The sequence below is a fragment of the Pundamilia nyererei genome, unplaced genomic scaffold (genome assembly GCF_000239375.1).
Source record: "Pundamilia nyererei isolate P.nyererei 1_Seehausen unplaced genomic scaffold, PunNye1.0 scaffold00056, whole genome shotgun sequence".
Taxonomy (NCBI): Eukaryota; Metazoa; Chordata; class Actinopteri; order Cichliformes; family Cichlidae; genus Pundamilia; species Pundamilia nyererei.
In genome coordinates, this window is record NW_005187457.1 from 3,354,858 (window position 1) to 3,375,416 (window position 20,559).

The window sequence follows — 20,559 nt, forward strand, 5'->3', positions numbered from 1 at the left end:
GCACCTCTTTTCTTTTATTCTTTCAGTCTGTGCTGTGTGTTAACCACAATGTATTTTCTCATAGTACAGTTTCATCTTACTTTTAATAATCAGCAGCTCAGTTGCCAGTACACTTATCAGCAGTTGTAACTGATTAGATGAGCTAACTTAGTGAATTAATAACCTGCTTATCCTGATTGATAATGTTAGGAGAAGTGAATCCAGATAACAGAAAGATACCGTCCGCGCATTAAACTTGCTTTGTAGTAGAGACCTATGAGGATGTATTTATGTTTAGCCTTTTGTTAAAATCTGATATCCACAGTAAATACTGTGCTCTGTCACAAACTATTGTACCTCTGTTAGATTGAATGTCTGGCCTAAACTGCATTTGCCGCAAAGATGTTGAGAAGTGTTCTCATCCTCACACACGTTTGTGTGGATCATATGTGGCCATAAGAGAATAAAGAGGGAGCCGTGATCCTCCTTTTGTTCCTAACTGGTTCTGATTTTCTGATTCAGCAGACTTTATACGACCCTGTGACCCCTGGTTGCCAGGGAGCGAGAGGTGGGGCCATGGCTGCGGGGACTAGGGTCGAGGAGAACCAGCTCCAGAGGATTATCCGAGATTTGCATGGTTTGTCAGCTTTGTGTGTGTGTGTGTGTGTGTGTGTGTGTGTGTGCAATTACACTGGCAGACGTCAGTTGTTAACTGACATGGCCTGACTGAGAAGAAGAGAAAGAGAGTTAGCAAGCTGTGATTTCAGGATGTCTGCCATAGAGTCAAGTCTGAGTACAATTTAGCAGAGGGAGACTGACTGACCCTTGTCAACAAACCATTTGGAAGCACAGGCATCTGACCTCATGTTTGTGTTGTAAGGGTGTGGTGGCAGCCTCTGTCAGCATGCAGCGAGACAGAGAATGCGTGCTCAGAGTGCATCCATCACGGGTGTCTTTCCAGTTTTTACGATGGATAAGAGGCAAGTTTTTATGTAAAAATCAGCTTTACTGGAAGAGCGTGACAGTGGAAGTGGTTAGAGTTATAGGTACCAGGACTATTTGAGTTTGTGTGTTACCAAAATGTACACTTTGCATTCACTCAGTTTCCTGTCTTAATAAATTAGCTGAATGAAGACATGCTGCTTCTTTCTGTTTTTAAGTTTACTTTATATAAAATGTATGAACAGTTCCCAGTTTTCCAACATAATCTACCTGCTTTGCCGGTGATCGGTTTGGAATTATTTTTGTGTCTATTTCAGAGTCTGTTGCAGAGCTTGCAAAGGAATACAGAGAAACTGGGGAGCCAATCACAGATGACAGCACCAATCTCCAGAAATTTGCCAACAAACTGGAGTACCTGCTGCAGGTGAGGTTACACAGCTAGCTAAGGAACAACACGTAGTTTCTTAGATGAAACAAAATTAAGAAAATGGACAGGAAGCTAATTAACTGGAGAAACACAGCATTTTACATGACACATTACTCAATGATCTTATTTGTCCTTAACTAGTGTCTGTAAATACTTACCTTCCTGTTTGACTTCTCCAGGCACTAAATTGAATCAAGAGTCAAAAACGCTAAAAAAAATTCTGCTGCCTTGATATAAAATATATCTATATATGAAAGAAAAAGTCTTCTTCAACAGGAAGTTTAGGTCCAAAGGGTTTTTTGACAGTGACAACTTTTTGTAATTTTCCATCTCTGTATTTCTTGAAGTGCAACCTTTCACCTTTAATTTATGGGATTTAACGGAAAATTTGCATTAACTGTTTATCATACATCATAGACCCCATTTTCAGAAGCTTAAAATTAACTGGACAGACTAACATAATTTTAAATGTAAGGATTGTTTGTATTCTGATCATGCTTTCTCTGCCTAAAGTCTAGAACTCATGGACATCACTAAAAGCTGTGATTCCTCCCTTCAGAAGCTCTTCTAAGCTTTTATTGCAGCTATCCTACAGTTGTTGACATTTGTGGATTTCTCTGCCTTCAGTTTTCTCTTCAGTTGGATATTGCATGCTCTATTTCAGGGGTTGGGAACTCCAGGCCTCAAAGTCCTGCAGGTTTTAGATCTCACCCTGGGTTAGGGCTGTTCGATATAACGATATATATCGGATGACGATATAAAAACGTCTATCGTTTCATTTTATGCTATTGTTTGTTTCGTGGTGTCACAAAATAAACTGTTTACAGCAATATTTTTTCATCGTTTTGATGGTCACTGTAGTGGCTATATTAATTTCTTAAAGTTCTCTCTTTCTCTTATATTTAATATAACCACACTACAGACGGACAAGCGCCTGTTTTTATGCGTTGTGGTTAGCAACAACGACGTAACAGCATCGCGTGTCCACTTGTTTATGTTCCACATAAACCTTTCACAATAAAGCTCAAGATCCTGTTGAGACTTTTCAAAATAAACTGAATCACGTGAAAGATGCAGAGTATTTACGGATGAGAATTAAAAAAGAGCCGCCAGGTGCTAAAAAATAAACCTTAGACTCAAACGTTAGAACAGGCTTTTCCCCGCAGCACGCCGTGTAATAAATACTCACAAAGAAAACGGCGGCCGTTACAACTTATGTCTAAAAATGTATCGTTTCATGCATCAGTTAAAACACTCGACTCCAGCTACATGACGCGCAGCTGGAAACACTTCACGCAAGTCGAGCTGCCCGAGAGTCACAGAATTTACAGAAAATGTTACATTTTTGTGATTTATATCATTATCGGGACGATAGAATTCTTATATCGGGATATGAGATTTTGGTCATATCGCACAGCCCTACCCTGGGTCAACACACCTGAATCAAATGATTAGTTCATTGCCAGGCCTCTGGAGAACTTAGGACATGCTGAGGAGGTCATGTAGCCATTTAAATGAGCTGTGTTGGATCAAGAACACATCTAAAACCTGCAGGACACCGGCCCTTGGGTTCCCCCACCCCTGATCTATTGGGTTGAGATCAGATGACTTGACTTGACCTTTGAAGAGTATTTCCCGACCTTGAGGAAACCCTTGGGTTTCTTTTGCAGTGTCCTTTTGGTTATTATCCATTTGTACTGTGAAGCTCTGATCAGTTTTGGAGCATTTGGCTGAATCTGAGCATAGAGCATGGCCTTGTACACTTTCCTTCATTCTGCTACTTCTGTCAGCCATCACATCAACAAACATCAGTGTCCTGGTTCCACTGGCAACCATACAAAGCCATGCCATAACTCTGCCTCCTCCATGTTTGACATGTGATGTTGTATGCTCTGGATGGTGAGCTATTCGTTTCTTTCTCCATTCTCCATCTTGCCATTATTCTGGTATAAGTTAAATGTTTCATCTGACCAAAGACCTTTTTGCTGTTCCCTAGAACTGGACAGACCGTTTCAGATGTTTTCTGTTAAAGTCCAATCTAGCTGTTCTGTTCTTGAGTGCAACTAGTGGTTTGCTCCTTGTTGTGAACGGTCTGTATTAACATTTATAAAGGCATCTTCTGATTGCAGACTTTGACAGGGATACACCTACCTGTTCGAGATTGCTCTTGACTTACTTAGATGTTATGAAGGTGTTTATCTTATTTGTAATTCATTCATCATCCGCTTTAGTCGTCTTCTGTGGCCGTTCAGGCCTTTTGGTGTTATTGAGCTGGTAAATTTCATTTTTAACCTTAATTTATATTTTATTCCTTCCTAGTTAAATTTACCCTTTTTAATTTTTCATATTTATTTCCTATCTTATTCATAGCCTTTTCCTTTTTTGTTTTCTTTAGGTCACGAGCAGTTGTCCAAGCATTTCACTACATATCGTACTGTGTATGACTGTGTACGTGACAAATAAAATTTGAATTTGAATTTGAATTTGAATTTGAATTTGAATTTGAATTTGAATTTAAATGCATTCACATGTATTGGCAACTGTTTGGACTTCAAAGTTGAACAATTTGAATCAACTCCAGAACTTTTATGTCTAATACAGGCTTCATCTGGCTGTAAAACTATTTATCAGTCAGGCGCTCAATTACTTTTGAGCCTTGGAAACTATACACACAATACATAAATGTGGCTTTAATTTGTTAATAGTTAATAAAATGCTTTTAAATTAAAGCTGAAAGTCTGCACTTTAATCACATCTTGATTGTTTGATTTAAAATTCCAGGGTTTTACAGTCAAAACCGCAAAAGATGTCTTACAGCCTGTGGACCTAACTTTATACTTCTTTCACCATTTTTGCTGCTGTGGAAATCTCATATAGACTTCAATTCAGGATAGTTTGGGTGCCATGTCGCTTTCTTACAGTTTCTGATACCTTCTTTCAGTTTGACCAGAAGGAGAAGACCACATTTCTTGGCACAAAGAAAGACTACTGGGATTACTTCAGTGAATGCCTGGCTAAGATCAAAGGAGCCAATGACGGTATCCGCTTTGTCAAATCCATCACTGAGGTGAGATTTGTTAATAATGACACCACTAAAGCCACTTTCCACAAATGCACTGCAGCTCTGAACTTTCCTAGACATCACCAGATTGAGGTGTCCAGCACTGTCGGGTCAGACCTTAAACCCCTATAACCCTTACAGTGCACCTGAGTGAGAATAGAGCAGGTAATAGTCATGAAAATGAGTGGGCGTCATGTGTCCTCAGGCGGCACATTAATCTCAACCATCTGAAGCTGACTATTTACGATTTTGTGCCAGGTGTGAGAAACAGTAATGAGACGTGTGGAAACAGAGTAACATAGTTCTGCTTGCATGGCGACAATATCAGACAGACCTTTAAACATTCATGCTAGTTACATACTTCAATTTTTGCCTTGTTACTTAGAATCTGAAGAATCTAAAAACTGTGTTTATCCCGAGGGAAATTCTTTTGTCATAGACATGTTCACTGCGGCAAGAGGGGGAAAAATGATTATACAAGAATAGAATAAAATAAAATAACTATGAATGCAAGTGACATAATGTCGGTGCAATGAATAAAAATAGAGTACCAGCATATAATGGGGGAATGGGAAAAACATTCAATAGCATACAGATGAATAACGATAATAATAATAATGCACAATCTGAGTAAAAAGACATAAATTACATTAATATCAATCCTAAAAAAGTCGTCTACAGAGCGAGAAAGAGTTGTACAGTCTTATTGCAACAGGTAAGACGGATTTCCTGTGGGGGTCAGTTCTGCATTTAACGGCGATCAGTCTTTTGCTGTGTGTACTCTGTATATATATAAATATATAAAACTCAGGACACATTTTAGTAGTTTAAGTGGCTTCAATTAACAACATATTGTGAATTTTTTTGTTTGCTTTTTAATGTGTTTCTTGTTGTCAGTTTTATATTATTTGTGCCTGTCTTTCAGTTAGATTTTGTTATTTAGAGACTAGAGTTGTTCATTTTGTTCTCGTAAAGGCTAAACAGAAAGATATTTTTCTTTGTAGTCTTTGACTCCCGGCAATGTCAGTACATGTTTTTTTAAGGACCATGTGTAATAATCTCTGATTTGCTTTAATAGCTAAAAACATCTCTGGGGAAAGGAAGAGCATTTATTCGCTACTCCCTCGTACATCAGCGACTGGCTGACACGCTGCAGCAGTGCCTAATGAACCAGAGAGTCACCAGGTAAGCCTGTCACAGCCCGATTATTTCTATGCTGACATTAAAAAATAAAAGAACACACATATTTGATTTAAATCGACAAGATTGTTAAATTTGAATAGAGCCCATGAAACACTGGCAGAAGTGAGCCAGCTGTTTATGGCTGACAATCATGGAAACTGAATCAGATGTTGATTTTTCTGTTTGATGTAGCGTTTGACGTCATCGTTTTCTGTTCTCTTAATGAACGTCCTAGAAGTAGCTCTCCTACGAAATAATAGTAGAGTATGTATAACAGTCTAGTTATTATGAAGTCGCTTTCAGTTCAGTCACTTACTTGAGTGAAATGAGTGTGTTTAGTGCGGTAGACTTATTTTAATGACTAGAAAAATGCAAAATTCTCAATCTTAATTTTAAAGAGAAATATGGTTGATTTTTGATGCTACAGACTATTTACTACAGCCTAAGAAGCTTAATGTGTTTGTGTGTGTGTGTGTGTGTGTGTGTGTGTAATTTTTCTAGGTGACATTTCCTTTCTTTACTGTTTACTTTCAAAAGTATATTATTAAAGTTCAAATTTTAAACTTAATTAGTTTTTTGTGGTTTTGCTGTGTGCTGTCACGTTGTCTTTCTCACCTCTGTCCTCACAGTGACTGGTACTATGCAAGAAGTCCCTTCTTGAAGCCTCACCTTAGTGTGGACATCATCAGTCACCTGTACGAGCTCAACGAAGTCCAGTTTGACGTAGCATCAAGAGGTTATGACCTTGATGCCTCCTGGCCGACTTTTGCAAGGTAACAAAATAACTAATGAAAATAATGTAAAATTAAAAGAACATTAAAAGGTGATATATCTCTGCCTTTGAACCCACTTAGTCAGGTTGTCTGGCATTAATCCGTATTTCTCATTATCTGAATTGTTTTATAATTAACAGGAGGACACTGGGAAGTGCAAACTCACCTGGCCATATGTGGAAACCACCCAGTCGCAGTTCCAGTATTAACAGTCTGGCCAGCTCTTACTCCCAGGTAACTGATGTCTGTCTCTAATAACATCATTTAATTTTTTATTAACTTTCAAATGATTGCAAGATTTTCATTATTCCTTTTCTTCTTCCTTTGTTTCCCTTGAAACCATAAAGCAAGCATCTGAGTTCCTTTCCAGCCCTGACTATGGTCAGGGTCTGCTGAATGACCTGAATGAGTCGCTGCCTGCCTGCAGAGAAGATGTCAGTGAAGTTGAAGAACTTCGACTTGAGCTTGACCGTTCAGAATTGAAGCACCGAGAACTCCAAGATAAGATGCAGCAGCTTGGCGAGGAGAGTGAAGAGCTGAGAGGAGTTGTTGTAGATCTGCAGAGACAGCTGGATGCATCGCTTACACTTAATGAGCAACAAAAAGGCTTGCAAGAAAACTTTTATGCTCTGCAGCAGAGAGAGACGGCTTTATCCAGAGAGGTAGAAGCACTCAGAACTGGGGAACAAGCCAAGCAGGCTGAGCAGCTGCTGCTTCAGGAAAAGCTGGCTGTTGCTGACGGGAAGAACATGGAGCTCATGGCCAAGATGGGCGGGTTTCTGAATGAGAAGGACCAGCAGACGGCCAAGTCCTTTGATTCTGCACAAAAGATACACGAGTTGCTGGACAGGTTGAAAGAAGCAGAGAAAGGGAAGTTAGAAGCAGTAGCTGAGGTTGAGAAGAAGAGGAGGCAAACAGAAAGGCTAGAGGAAGAGCTTAGAGTCAAAGAGACATCTGCAAAGGATGCTGAAACAAAACTCGGAGCATTACTTTCATCTGTGTCTGAGGAGAAAGTCAAGTTGGAGGAAAAAGTGGAGGAGCAGTGCTTTACAGTTGACAAGTTGCAGGGGGCCTTGGTAGTGAAAGAGAAGGAGGCTAGCAACCTACAGAGGCAACTGCAAGACCTCCAACGATCTCTAGAGGAGAAAGAGAAAGAGGTAGTAGAGGTGAAGAAGAGGGCACAAGAAGATAAAGATGAGATGCAGAAAAATATTGGTGACTTAAAAGAGTCTTTAGAAGCAGAAGTTGCTTCCCGTATAGAACAGCTTAAAAGAAAAGAGGTGGAGCTAGCCTCCAGCCTTGAGACACTACAACAGCTGCAAAGCAAGAACCAGGGTCTGATCACAGAGAGAGACAAACTGAATACTAGGATTGCTGAGCTGGAGGGGAATGTCAAAGAACAAGCTACGAAGATAGAAAACAGCAAGACAGAGTACTCCGAGCTAGAAAAGGAGATGGCAGAAAACAGATCGGTGCTTGAGGCTGAATTAGCAGCTTTAAGAGCTTCTGAGAAACAACTTAGAAGCCAGCTGGATGACACCAAGGTGACAGTAGATGAAAAAGAAAAGCGACTGCGTGAAGAGAACTGTAAGCTGGATGAAAGTCTGCAGCGAGCCACCATGGCTGCAAAGCTCTCAGAGACCACATTGAAGCGTCTGGAGCAGGAGAATCAGAGTCTGAGGGAGGAGCAGAACACTGGCAAAGCAGCTCTTAACCTCATCCAGGCAGACTTGAAGAATGCTCATGGACAAATTGGAGAATTGGAAAAAAACTTAGGAGCTTCACGCAATAATGAAGCCAGTCTTCAGGAACAGCTCCAAGTCAAAGAGGCCCAGCTCGAGAGTAAAGAGACTGACCTTGTTAAGTTGCAGTCCAGGCTAAAAGATTTGGAGACCAAGGAGAAGGAACTTGAGATTGCCAAAGCTGATGCTGAAGCCACCTGTGCTAAACAGAGTGAAATGCTTAAAAGTGTGACCTCTGAGAAGCAGGTGATGGAGATGGCGCAGTTGGAGAGGAGTGCTGTCGAAGCCAAGGAAAATCAGGAAATAATCGGAAAACTAGCTGTGGTTGAAGTCCAGTTGGAAGTCAGGATGAAAGAAGTGTCCAGACTCCAGGCAGAAGTCCTGGACCTTAGGGTGCAGGTGCAGAGATCTGAGGAAGAAAAGTTAAAGTTAAAAGCACAGCTGGAGGTGACAGAAGCCCAAAGAAATGAGCTCAGGACCCTGACTGAGCAACTTAAATCCCAGACAGAGGCACTGAATCAGAAGCATGTTGCAGAGCTCGTGGAGTGCAAAAAGAAGGAAGAGGCGCTCATTGAAAAGCATGATCACGAAGTCGCTGCTCATGCCGAGCTAGCCATAGCTGCAGCCGCCATGCGAGAAGAGTTGTCTACCCTGAAGGCAGACAATAGTAAGCTAGCTTTAGAGAACAACGAGATCCGCGAGGGTTTGCACAGGGCAAACACCGAGATGGCAGAGCTGGGGATGACCATCTGTAAACTCAGTGCAGAAAAAGAGGAGGTCAGAGGGCACTGGGAAGGCGATTCTGGGAAGATTATAGAGCTGGAGAAAGGGGTTGAGCAACTAGAGAAGTGTATGGAAGAACTACAACTGGAGAATAACAGTTTAAGAAAGGAGCTTACACAGAAAGAGGCACTTCCGCAGACTATCGTGGAGCTCCAAGAAGAACTGGAAAAGACTAAAAACCAAGTGCAAACCATTAAGGACTCAAACAAAGAGGAGATGGAGGCCATCAAGTTCCAGATGAGCTCAGAGAGCATGAACTATCAAGTGCAGATAAAGGTGAGAGGAATAAACGTGTTAATCATGACTTGTCTTAAACCAGCAGTAATTAATTTTAATAACTGAACTCGGGGATAGACATCTCAGTCAGTTCATTGCTTTCACCAGAATATCTCAGAAAACCGTTCACGTGCACCAGTGGATTGAACCCCGGACTTTGTCTTCAACAGCACCTGTTGTCATTGTTAATTCAGATGAAACAACTTCAGAATATTTGGTGTACATGTTTCCTTCTGGCGTCCTCTGGCTTTTTCATCTAGAGCCATGACTAGATAAAATTTCAGTTGGTCTCAGAGCTTTTGATTTATGATCAAAAACATTCAGCTCCAGCTGTACTTTGCGTTTAGCACTAATGAGCACATTAAACTTTTTTTAGGTAACACCCTAGAATAAAATGACGATCAGTAACAGCATGTTGACATTGTTATTTAATCTGTTAGCTCATTATCGTTTAGTTCAAAGACACGAGCATGGCTGTGAAACCCGTCTCTTACGCTCACATTTCAGAGTTTGAACGAACAGTTGGACAAGGTGACGGCCGAGCTGCAGGAGGAGCAGAGGAACAAGTCCAGCTTGCAGGCTAAAGTTTCTGAACTAGAGGTTTGTATTTTTCAAATGCAGTCTAATCCAGCCATTTATGGCAACAACACAAGTAGATACAAAGTCATGTTGGAAAAATACTAGTTAGATCACCAAGAATTCTAATATTTAATATATAGCCTGGAGCAGACATCAACGTTTTAATTATCTGCATAATGATTGGAGCAAAGGAAGCTAAACATTACATAAAATATGACAAATTCTATTATTTGTTTTGTTCCTCAGCAGATTTCTTTTAAGTCTCTTTTACTTTTATTCTTTTCACAGGTAACGACATGTTTATTGTAAGACCAATTTGTCTTTAGTTGTAAGAGTGGAGAAGATACACAAGCTCTGTGATCGTCATCAGATACATGGCTTACCTAAGTGTGCTTGAGGTCATATGTTTGTGCATGAGGTTAGGTGTTTTAATGCAGTTGTGGCCTTATATTATCAAATATTGGTTCAACACAGGTTTCTGTTGTTGCTCCCATTTATTTTTCTATACCCTCCTATAGAGCAAGAGGGCTTTGAAAAACAAACAATTATGAATAGGGTTGATTTTTTTTATATGGAAAAACCTTCTATAAATAACACAAAAATTGCTAATGGATACACTGCATGCATTTGTTTTACGAAGGCTGAGAATGAGGAATGCTTGCACCTAACGAGAGAGAAAGATGCTCACATCACCAAGACAGAAGCAACCATTCGTGAAAATGAAAGCGAGATTGAGCAACTCAAAGACGCAGCAACCAGGTACATTCATAATCAGTAATACTTGTGAATTCCAACTTTTAATGGAAAAAGGGATCTCTACTAATTTTCTTGTGTCTAAAGGGCTGAAGAAGCACTCCTGGCTGCACAAAAGACCTGCGAGGAATTAAAGGAGAAATTGAAGACGGCGGAAGCTGACAAACAAAGCAGTCATCTGAAGATGACCGCAGAGATCGATGACCTCAACAGAACCAAGGCGAACCTTGAAGAGCGGCTCATCGAACTCTTAAAGTATGGCCATTGTCTCTTGTAGTTCTTTGCAAGACTGTCAACAAGGAGAGAAAATTTTAATGAGGAAAGGTGTCATTAGGTCTGAGGAGCAGGTGAGGGGAGGCTTCTCTAAATGCTGAGCTAAATTACTGAGATTGGATTTGACAGAAAGACTTTGATGGAGACAAGAGCAGAAAATGTTGGTGAGAGACTCTACTGACATAAACAACAGCTTTTTGTGTACCATTATTCACTGTATTCAGAAACCTCAAACGCTTTCATACTCTGCATAGAATGAAACACAAAAACAGTGATTCATGCAACTCCAGTGGGATGTGCCCACGTTATTTCTTCCATTTGTGCTCTTTTATTATGCACGTCTTCATTATTTGTCTTAGTTGCACCGTTTCAGAAATGGAGAGATATTCCATGTTTCAGTTTGTATGCGTTCTTTTGCATTAAAGCAGCGAAGTCCAACTAAATGACAAATTTTGTTCAGCGAGCAATTGTTCACGATACTTCAACTGCTTTGAATATTGAGTTACAATTGAGCCAAATCCATCCCACGCAAAAAAAATTTAAAGGCTAGACTGAAGACAAGACTGAAATCTGACGTTTCATTGTCATTTTTGTGCTTGAATCAGGGACAAAGATGCTCTGTGGCAGAAGTCTGATGCTCTGGAATTTGAGCAGAAACTGCGAGCAGAGGAGCGTTGGTGGCTGGTGGATCAGGAGGCCACCAACTGTCTCGATTGCAAAGGCCAGTTCACCTGGTGGCTGCGCAGACATCATTGCAGGTTTGGTTCTGCACCAAGGCCTACTCTCCTTTTCATGTTTGTGCATACCCTGATTTGATTTTCACACTGCATGTAACGTAGAATCAAATCCACTTTCACACTCGATAAAAATGTGGATTATGGGTAAAATATTTCTATGCATGTATGTTTAGTTATTTATTTGTAATGTTGTAGGCTCTGTGGCCGCATCTTCTGCTACTACTGCAGCAACAACTATGTTGTGACCAAGCAAAGTGGGAAAAAGGAGCGCTGCTGCAGGCACTGCTACACCCAACATAGTGCAGTGGTGGAGAGGTTCACGGCAGCAGAGTTAAGCCCCTCGGATGTGCAGCCTCCTCCACCTGGAGCTGGACCTCAACCACCTCCCGAACCAGCTCCATACATACCAACTCCCAGGGTCACAGGTGAGAAGAAGAAACATGTTTACTCACTAATTTCACAAATGTCCACATGCACCGATAGTTTATTGGTGTACGTATCTGACCCTCACTCTTCATGTAAGCAGAAGTGAAAGTTTAGTTGAGGAAGGAGGACAGAAACCTTTACTGTGAATTCCTGTGCAATAGACAAATGGGGAAGATGATGACATTTTCATTCAGAGAAAAACGCAGTTTGGCTCAAATTCAGAAAAAACAAACAAACTGCGTCATTCGTCTCAATTCAGTCCTGTTACATTTTTCCTTTTTAATGCTGATGATTTTTTATTTACTCCAGACTGCACATTGTTCTTTGTTGCATTTAATCTGCTATATTTACCTGTTCGTTCTCAGTGTCAGATCCTAGTAACACATCTGAAGCTTTTGACATCATCACAGAAGAGGAGGTAAATGGTGTGTACGACAGTGATACCACCTCTCAGACCACTGCAGGGTCCCTGGAGGGAGAACAAGACCGCAGGCATCCAGGAGCGCTGGATTTGTGAGTGCAGACAAAGCGGAGCGGATGCCGATGAGTCATTGCTCCGCGTGTTGTTTTCAGAGTCAGCGTGTCACTCTGTAATTAACTGATCAGGGTCCTCAGGTGAAACTTAGCTGGAGAGATCAGTCAGAAAAAACACAAGATACCACAGTGCTGAGCACCAGTAATTAAGCAGCTCTTAACTTATATTATTAACAGTAACATCATCGTTATCTGTTTAAAACACATAACTGTTGTGAGTGTCTCGCTTTGCTCTTAGAAAAGACCATAAACGTGGCACCAGCCGGCTTGTTAATGTCGAGTTGATACAAAACTCTTCACACACTTCAAAGCAAACATTTCAGTGTTGAATAACCATCGGATGGCGTTTTTGTCAAGGTCCAGTCCTGGTTTAAAAAACCCCACCGACATCACTTTGAGAGGCCTCGTGAGAAAGAGGCATTCAATAATTATCTTCTAGTCATCTTAGTTGATTAGAATAAAACAAAATAAAACATTGTCCACAGCAAGAATAAAAAGAACAAACATTTACCTCAGTGGTGATGAACAAGCCCAGTTCTTATCCTACTGAGCTTATTGAGTTGTTGCTCAACTAGGTTATGTTCCCTGGATTTATTATGCTGACATCACAGATAGAAAAGTTAAATCCAACAGCAACAAATGAAACAGCAGATGGCTGCAAACATGAATGACCTAAAACTGTTTTGTTTTTTTTAAAGAGGAGACTCTGGTAATGCTTGTTTTTGTGCACAGAGACGTGTGGCCATCTGTTCACAATCCTGCAATAAACAAATTAGCTGTCAGTTTCTAAAAAACAAAGAAAGACAGTTGCATTTAATTCCTTCGTTGCAATAATCTGAATAGATGTATCACTTTGTTAAAAACACTCTGTTCTACATGGAAACAGCGACAACATGTCTGTGGTTCGGTGTTTGCAGGCCTACCGCGACCGGTTGTGACCAGGGATGTTATGTTGGGGTTTCGATCGTGTTTGCTGGGTTGTGTTTACAGATAAGAGAAAAGAAATAAAGGAAGCGGTACCACCAGATTACTTTCATTTTCTGGAGAACACATGTTTGTGTACTGCTCTTAATAGTTCTTAAAATAAAGAAACTTTTATAACAAAAAAGTGCTTTATTAGTGTGAAACAGGTTACTTAACCAGCATCATCATAACATTTATGCAGCAAAGATGTGAGGTTGCTGAAAATCAATGTAATTGGCGTTTTTAACATTAAGCATTTGTGTTTGGGTGAAATGAGGTAAAACATGCAGAAATGATCCATTAAAATGCAAAAGTACTGACCCGTGGGTACAAATCTGAGTCCACTTCAAATGCATATGATGTTTGAGCATGTCCCAGCAAAATGTAAAATACAGATTAAAATTAGCTGCACTCTGTGTAGATGCTGTGGAGTTTTATGTTGATGCGAGTTATTTTGTTTAATACGTCTTTGCCACTGAAGTGTTGCACAACAGTTTTCATAACTATTGTTCTCTGCGTCTCGTTTCGGATTTTGTAGAAGCACAGGAGAAGTGACCCCTGATGACGAGCAAGTTCCCACTGTTCAGGATTCAGAGATCAACCTTCTCAAATCAGGAGAAGTCACGTGAGTTTTCATGTGGTCTAAATATATATCATGCTTAAACTTAGCACAAAACATAAGGAAATTTGATTATTTCTTTGCTGTAACAATCTTTCTTGGCAATAAATCTTATATGGCTGGAAAACCTGAAGTCAGAAGTTTGCTATTAAAAGGTATCCTTTAAATATCTATGGGTTCTGGTTCTGGTCTCATCCCTAATCATAAACCTTCATTATCATTACAGGGTGGCTGTCCCTCTCAGCATTGATGATATCTCTAAGTTTGGTGAGAGTTCCCGGGAGCTCTTCATTAAGTCCAGTAGCTACAGTGTTATTACTGTTGCTGTGATTGATTCTGGGCCAACTATAAGCTGGATGTTTTCCTCCGAGCCCAAGAGCATCTTCTTCAGCGTGGTTTACCGGGAGTCCACTGACACTCCGGTGCAACAGTCAAAGGTACAGTTAACTTACTGTGAGCTCAGGAAATCTCTGTCTACCTTTTTTTTATATAGCCTCTTGTGTAGAGGCCTAAACACTGTGAGCATGTGTTGATGTGCACATCTTGTAAGTCTGCCACTGGCAGCGTCCAGAAAAGCAACTGTTGCAGATTACATCATTTTAAATGGAAGGAAATCGCAAACCTGCATGAAAGGCTTTCCGGTTGTTGCCAAACTCAAATACCCCACACTCACAGGTGATGATTTCAAAGCAGAAGTTATCACCAGACCCAGTGTGTGCTTTCATGGTCACCCCTACAGACTGCACGGTCTTTTTGCTTTATTTTTCAAACATTATTGACTGAAGAAAACCACTGCAGGAAGCCATTGTTGCTCAGCAGGGTGAGCTGCACATTCTTTACTTAAAATGTCAGAGGTTTTAAATGAGTTGTGACCTTTCATCTGGCGTTCTATCAACTCCCTCCCTTGTCGGTATATCCTGATGTTTGTTTGTTTTTTTAATTTGATTTGGTTCAGTTTTGATGACCGTCGTATTCTTTATTTATATTTGTTATGAAAACCTGCGGCAAATCTTTCACCTGTGCACTGAGATTATTTTTAAAGGCCTGTTTCTGTTCTGTTCTCAGGTCCTGATTCCTCTCACTCGCTGCATTTCCCATAAAGAAACCATTCAAGGACAGCTGAAAGTTCGGCATCCTGGTCTCTACACCCTTATCTTTGACAACTCTTTCTCTCGGTAGGTCACGATAGTTTAGAACAGTTTGTTCCTCTTTTTTTGCAGAAGTGTGTAAATTACAGAAATGCCATTATGTTTGCCAGCATTTGTGTTCGGCTTTTATGTAAATTTTTAAATTTCTTTTCAACCAAAACTATTCTTCAACAGGTTTATCTCCAAGAAGGTTTTCTACCATCTGACCATGGAGAAGTCCATAATCTACGATGGCAGCGACTGCCCATGAAACTCACTCTCACTCTGCCCCCAGAGACGTCATCCTGATGCCACTGTCAAACCAAAAGGAGAACGGACATTATGGCTTATCACTGACCACTTCCACTTTTGTTTCCAAAACCAAGTATATTATTCCAAAAAATGCTCTTTACCACTTTAACAGTGCGGTGTTGGTGTTTTGAGGTATGTTTATTGGTAAACTGTGGCCTATGCAATATTGTCAAGAAAGGTTTTAGAAGGAAAAATATCTATGCAACTTTTAGGGTATTTAAAAAAAATACATGCACCAAGTAATATTCATGGCTTTAGTTCAAGTATATTTAGTTAAGCTGGATTTTTTGGGGGGGTTTGCCAAGTTTGGTAGTTTTAGTTTTGCTTCTGTTTTAGCAAAAATGTTGTTGTGTTAAGGAACGAAGGTCACCGCAAGTAACACTAATATGACATTTGATAAGATTGTTCAGAAGCAACAAATACTTTACTATAAAAGTTGTCTATGAAGACAGAATGATTTTCTTTTCTTTTTTTTTTAAATACAATTTGTGGTTATTTTTAAATGTTTCGTGCAATCTTTATGGTGCAAACCATTGGTTCACTTTGTCACTTTTTTGAACACTGTGGCAAGAAAGAAGCAAAGCAGAAATGTGTTTAGGGGGCCTGGAAAAAGCAGTTACTGCTCCACAACATGCCATAAGCACTTTGTGCAAATCTCAGGAGTTAGAAATGCAATTGTCCTTTAGGGGATGCGTGCCCCATTTTATGTTTTTGGAAAATGTATTTTTAAAAAATAGAAGACTGCCATTTTGCTCTCTTTGTATCCAGGTTATGGAATAAGATGAAGTATATCTTCCTAATTAGTTTGTTTTATAAATTACTTGCAAATTTTTATTTTAATTGTGTTGCTTTTATGAGTGAACTGCAGCATGGGGACGGGTAAGTCTTATGAGGTACAAAAGAAAAAAAAGATTGAACTAAATTTATGCTGTTTCTTCTTTACTGAGTCTTTGCATGACTCTAACTTTAAATATGTTGCTGAGTAGTAACAGGCTACTGTACTTTCTAAGTGCCTTGTAATTCTAACTGTCAGGGATGTTTGATGTTCAAATTACACATTTTTAGTTGTGTTGTCAACTTAGAACACATCATCTGGTATGAATTGATATCACTCTGTTAACTGATACTTAACTAACTTTCTGTGTGAAATGGCATCTAAGTCATGTTCTGCACATTATACTATATTTTTTATTTTATCGGTGTAAATGTCTTTTTGCTTTTCCCCCCTTATGAATCTCTGGAATCCTTTCATCTTTGCTCTGGATGATACATTTTTTCTTGTGATGAAGTAGGATGTTCATTTCTGGTTTTTGTTTGTTTGTTTGTTTGTTTGTTTCTGAGCAAGGCAATAAGAAATAGCAACTTTGGTCACTTTTGAACACAGCCCTACGGTCTGGGTCAAGCGAGTATGCTGCTTTTTGTAGAGGCCTGTTTCTACTATAGTCAGGTCTCTTTTTATCAGCTTTGATGGGTGTAATTGATGCAAAAACTATGCAAAGGTGTTTTCTTTACAAAGCTGCACTTTGTGAAAAATATATTTAATTTGTTACAAATTAAATGAAAATCTGTTTTTATTATCTTTTTCAACAGTGCACACAGGGACAGATTTTTCTACTAGCTGGTTTTGAATGATTACTCTGGGGGAATGAATTGTGTGGTAACCAATGCTACAGAGACTTGAGTGTAACTAAGAGACCTGCCAGACAGCCTACAAACATGAATAAAATGAGAGAAATGATGTCTCTGCACTAATCTGTGTCTGATTTAGTATTTCAAAGGAACAAGATGAGCTCTTTAACGTGTTTCTTAACATTACATCCATGTACATTTGCTTTCTGTTGGATGACCTACAAAAACAAGAAGTTTTTTTTCTGTGTTTGATGAGTAACTGAGTTCAAAAGCTGCTAGTTGGTTCCTCTGTTGTAAATCCTATATCCTCTATTCTGATATGGCTTTGCAAAACAAAGAAACCACAGAGTGTTTTTCTCTGTTAAAGATGAAATACATAGCTCAAAAAAATTAAAGGAACTCTGAGTTACCACAGTTTTAATTCAATTCAATTTTATTTATACAGCGCCAAATCACAACAGCAGTCGCCTCAAGGCGCTTTATATTGTACAGTAGATCGTACAATAATAGACGTTAGGAAGCAGAGACCTATGCAGCTTTAGTCCTTATCTCTCTTGACTGTTTTTTTCTCTATTTTTGTCTTTGATAATGTCACAGTGTAATTACAGGCTGCGTGAAATGGTACAGGCAGCCCATTCAGATTGCACAGGTGTTTCAGATCCCACAGGATGGCCCGTCAATATCTGCCATCACAAGAAGCTTTGCTGAGTCTTCTAGCAGAGCCTCAAGAGTGTGGAGGAGATATGAGGAGACAGGCTGTTACACTAGGAAAGCTGGGCAGGATAGTAGAAGGACATCAGCTAAGGAGTACAACCAATATCGACTCCTTTGTTAGAGAAGGAACATGAAGGGCAATGCCAGAGCCCTGCAAATTTATTTCCAGCAGACTACACATGTCCATATTTCTGACCAAACTGTCAGAAATGGACTCCGCGGTATGACTTCCCATCCTTTACTGGGACCTGTATTACAGATGACAGCGAGTTCACACTGAGCATATGTGACAGGCATGAAATAGTCTTGTGAAACGATGGCATCTCAAGACTCCCTGTATAGGACCTTGGGCCCTCATACCTCCCTCAGAGATTCTGCGTCTGACAGTTTAGCCAGAAACATGTACAAGTGTCCCACTGGCAAACTCCTGTGCTAGTAGTCAGAGAAAGCCTTGCAATGGCACGTATGGATGTGCTATACTGGAGAAGTTGGATTTCCTGTGCAATGTAAATGGGCTGCAAGTATCTCATGCTAAATCTAGAGAAAAGATCAGGAGGGATGAGGAGAGATTGTCTTCTCGTTTCTTTTCTTTTCTTTTTTGCAAGAAAACGTGATACAAATTATCAAGAAAACTTGAATAGAATAACCTTGAAGTTTAACTGACTTTGTGTTTATACTGTAAATATTAGAGCTTCCCTTGATTTTTTTTTAATTTATTTTATTTTTTAGCAATGTACAATTGCAATGTACTAAGTTTTTTCTCTCTCAAAACAAAAAACCTTAAGACAGCTTGATATGAGACACGCTGTCCAACTACAGTACGCAAGTGATATTATCAAAGCACATATTTATGCGTATTTGGCGACCCAGCCTGGCTCTGGAAGGCAGAGGAGCACAGCTCTAACTGCATCTGAGCTGTGAAGCTTGCAGCTGAAGCTGGGAACTGATGCTGCTTTTCAAAATAAAAGACAAGAACGATATGGTCCAAATTCGCCACACGTACCTGATACAGGTCAGTCTCCCCGATTCCTGCGTTATTGGCGTTGTTGTTGTTTTCATGGAGATGTGTGAAAAGTTGTTTATCCACAAGCATTACATACGAGAAGCCCAGGGGCGAGGCTTTTATTGTGAAAATGCATCCCGGAATCCCTACATTTATATTGTTGCTATATTGATAATATTTACACCTGGAAAGAGCGCAGCATCCCGTCCTCTTGCTGGAGAGTGTCTCAGGAAAGCAGTTTGGACTCAGCGGAGAGAAACCTACTGAGCGGACGACATGTACAGTGTCCGAGGGATTTTCCTCACTCTGTGTTTGGCTCCAGCTGTGAGTGTCTTTACTTTGACTGCATGTTTGTTGGGTTGGTTTTTTTTTTTTAAAGAAAAGTCATGATGAACTATTTTTATTAAGTAATAATCAGCTGAAAAGCTTATAAGTCGCCGAATTTCCAGAGATAATTCTATTATTAAATAAATGTGTCTGAAGCAAAGCAGCAAGAAAACAGTGTAATTACACGGCTGAAGCGCATCAGCTCCAGGTCATGTTTTTAAACATTTTCTCTGACTGTGCAGATTGCATGATTTGGACTGCATTACTTAAAAGAAAAGCACATCGGTAACAAATCAATCCGCCTTTTTGAGCTTCTGCGTCTGTTTCCAGACAATTGTTCTTCACAGAGGTTTAAAGTATTTATTTTTCTGACGTGAATGTACACACTGATATACTGCGTTTCAGCTGCACACTGAAGGAGTTGAAATATTGTCACAATGTTAATGTACTGCTGTTGCTTTAAGACTATAGATTACAGAGAGCATCACGGATTACAGTCAGGTACAGTTTTAGGTGCCTGATGCAAATATCATAGCAATTCATTGTATTTAGGTATGTAGACATGGTCAGGATGACCTGCTGAAGTTAAAGCCCAGCTTTAGAATGAGGAGCAAAGGTAATTTAAGTGTCTGAGGAAGCAGGGTTGTTGGTGCCTGATGGCTGGGTATGTCAGAAGCTGCTGATCTGCTGGTATTTTCTCACATATCAGTCTCTAGGGTTTACAGAAAATGGTCCAAAAATGAGAAAATATCCAGTGAGCAGCAGCTCCCTGGGTAAAAGATTCTTGTCAATACCAAAGGTCAGAGGAGAATGGTCAGTTGAAGAAGAGGAAACTGAGGCTACAATTCGACAGCCTCTTTAAAATTGGACAACGGAAGATTGGAAAAACATTGGCTGGTCTGATGATTCTCGATTTCTGCGGCAGCATTTGGCATAAACGACATGAGAGCATCCAGCCTTGTATCAAACACTTGGGGCCCCTACATAGCCTACCTGAGTATTGTTGCTGACCATGTCCATCCCGTTCTTGTTGCTTCCAGCAGGATAAAGCACTGTGTCACAAAGCTCAACTCAGAATGTTCTCCTGAACATGACAGTGAGTTCATTGCACTCAAATGGTCTCCACAGTCACCAGATCTCAATGCAGTAGAGAACCTTTGGGATATGGTGGAATGGGAGATTGTCATTGTAGATGTGCAGCTAACAAATCTGCAGCATATGTGCGATGCTATCATGACATCACACATTTTTGCCTCAACACAGAACTAGCAAGGTGTAACTACTGAAGTGGCCAGTGAGTTTATATGTGCTTATGTGCGATTATGGGTTTAATATGGATAAGATGGAGGATTTCTGTGTATCTCTGTATATGAGTGGATATTGTACATGTATTTATGG

At 40.0% G+C, this 20,559-nt stretch overlaps 2 protein-coding genes across 3 annotated transcripts in view; both read left to right on the top strand.

Annotated features, from left to right (window-relative positions):
- The window catches only part of fyco1a (FYVE and coiled-coil domain autophagy adaptor 1a), an 18,531-nt gene extending 1,305 nt beyond the window's left edge, over window positions 1-17,226 (top strand). The window contains exons 2-18 of one of the 2 annotated variants that reach the window (XM_005734121.1): window positions 502-616; window positions 1,239-1,345; window positions 4,290-4,415; window positions 5,488-5,594; window positions 6,221-6,364; window positions 6,505-6,598; window positions 6,712-9,165; window positions 9,673-9,765; window positions 10,385-10,503; window positions 10,585-10,752; window positions 11,376-11,528; window positions 11,703-11,932; window positions 12,299-12,446; window positions 13,969-14,055; window positions 14,276-14,486; window positions 15,115-15,224; window positions 15,372-17,226. In XM_005734121.1, coding sequence (XP_005734178.1) covers window positions 556-616; window positions 1,239-1,345; window positions 4,290-4,415; window positions 5,488-5,594; window positions 6,221-6,364; window positions 6,505-6,598; window positions 6,712-9,165; window positions 9,673-9,765; window positions 10,385-10,503; window positions 10,585-10,752; window positions 11,376-11,528; window positions 11,703-11,932; window positions 12,299-12,446; window positions 13,969-14,055; window positions 14,276-14,486; window positions 15,115-15,224; window positions 15,372-15,447 — 4,488 coding nt within the window. In that variant the 5' untranslated portion in view covers window positions 502-555 and the 3' untranslated portion in view covers window positions 15,448-17,226. The remainder of the gene's footprint in view (window positions 1-501; window positions 617-1,238; window positions 1,346-4,289; window positions 4,416-5,487; window positions 5,595-6,220; window positions 6,365-6,504; window positions 6,599-6,711; window positions 9,166-9,672; window positions 9,766-10,384; window positions 10,504-10,584; window positions 10,753-11,375; window positions 11,529-11,702; window positions 11,933-12,298; window positions 12,447-13,968; window positions 14,056-14,275; window positions 14,487-15,114; window positions 15,225-15,371) is intronic. The other variant, XM_005734122.1, reaches the window with a different exon arrangement.
- A 1,584-nt stretch (window positions 17,227-18,810) lies between these two features.
- Window positions 18,811-20,559, top strand: part of ghrhrl (growth hormone releasing hormone receptor, like) — a 25,581-nt gene continuing 23,832 nt past the window's right edge. The window contains exon 1 of the mRNA XM_005734142.1: window positions 18,811-18,843. Coding sequence (XP_005734199.1) covers window positions 18,811-18,843 — 33 coding nt within the window. The remainder of the gene's footprint in view (window positions 18,844-20,559) is intronic.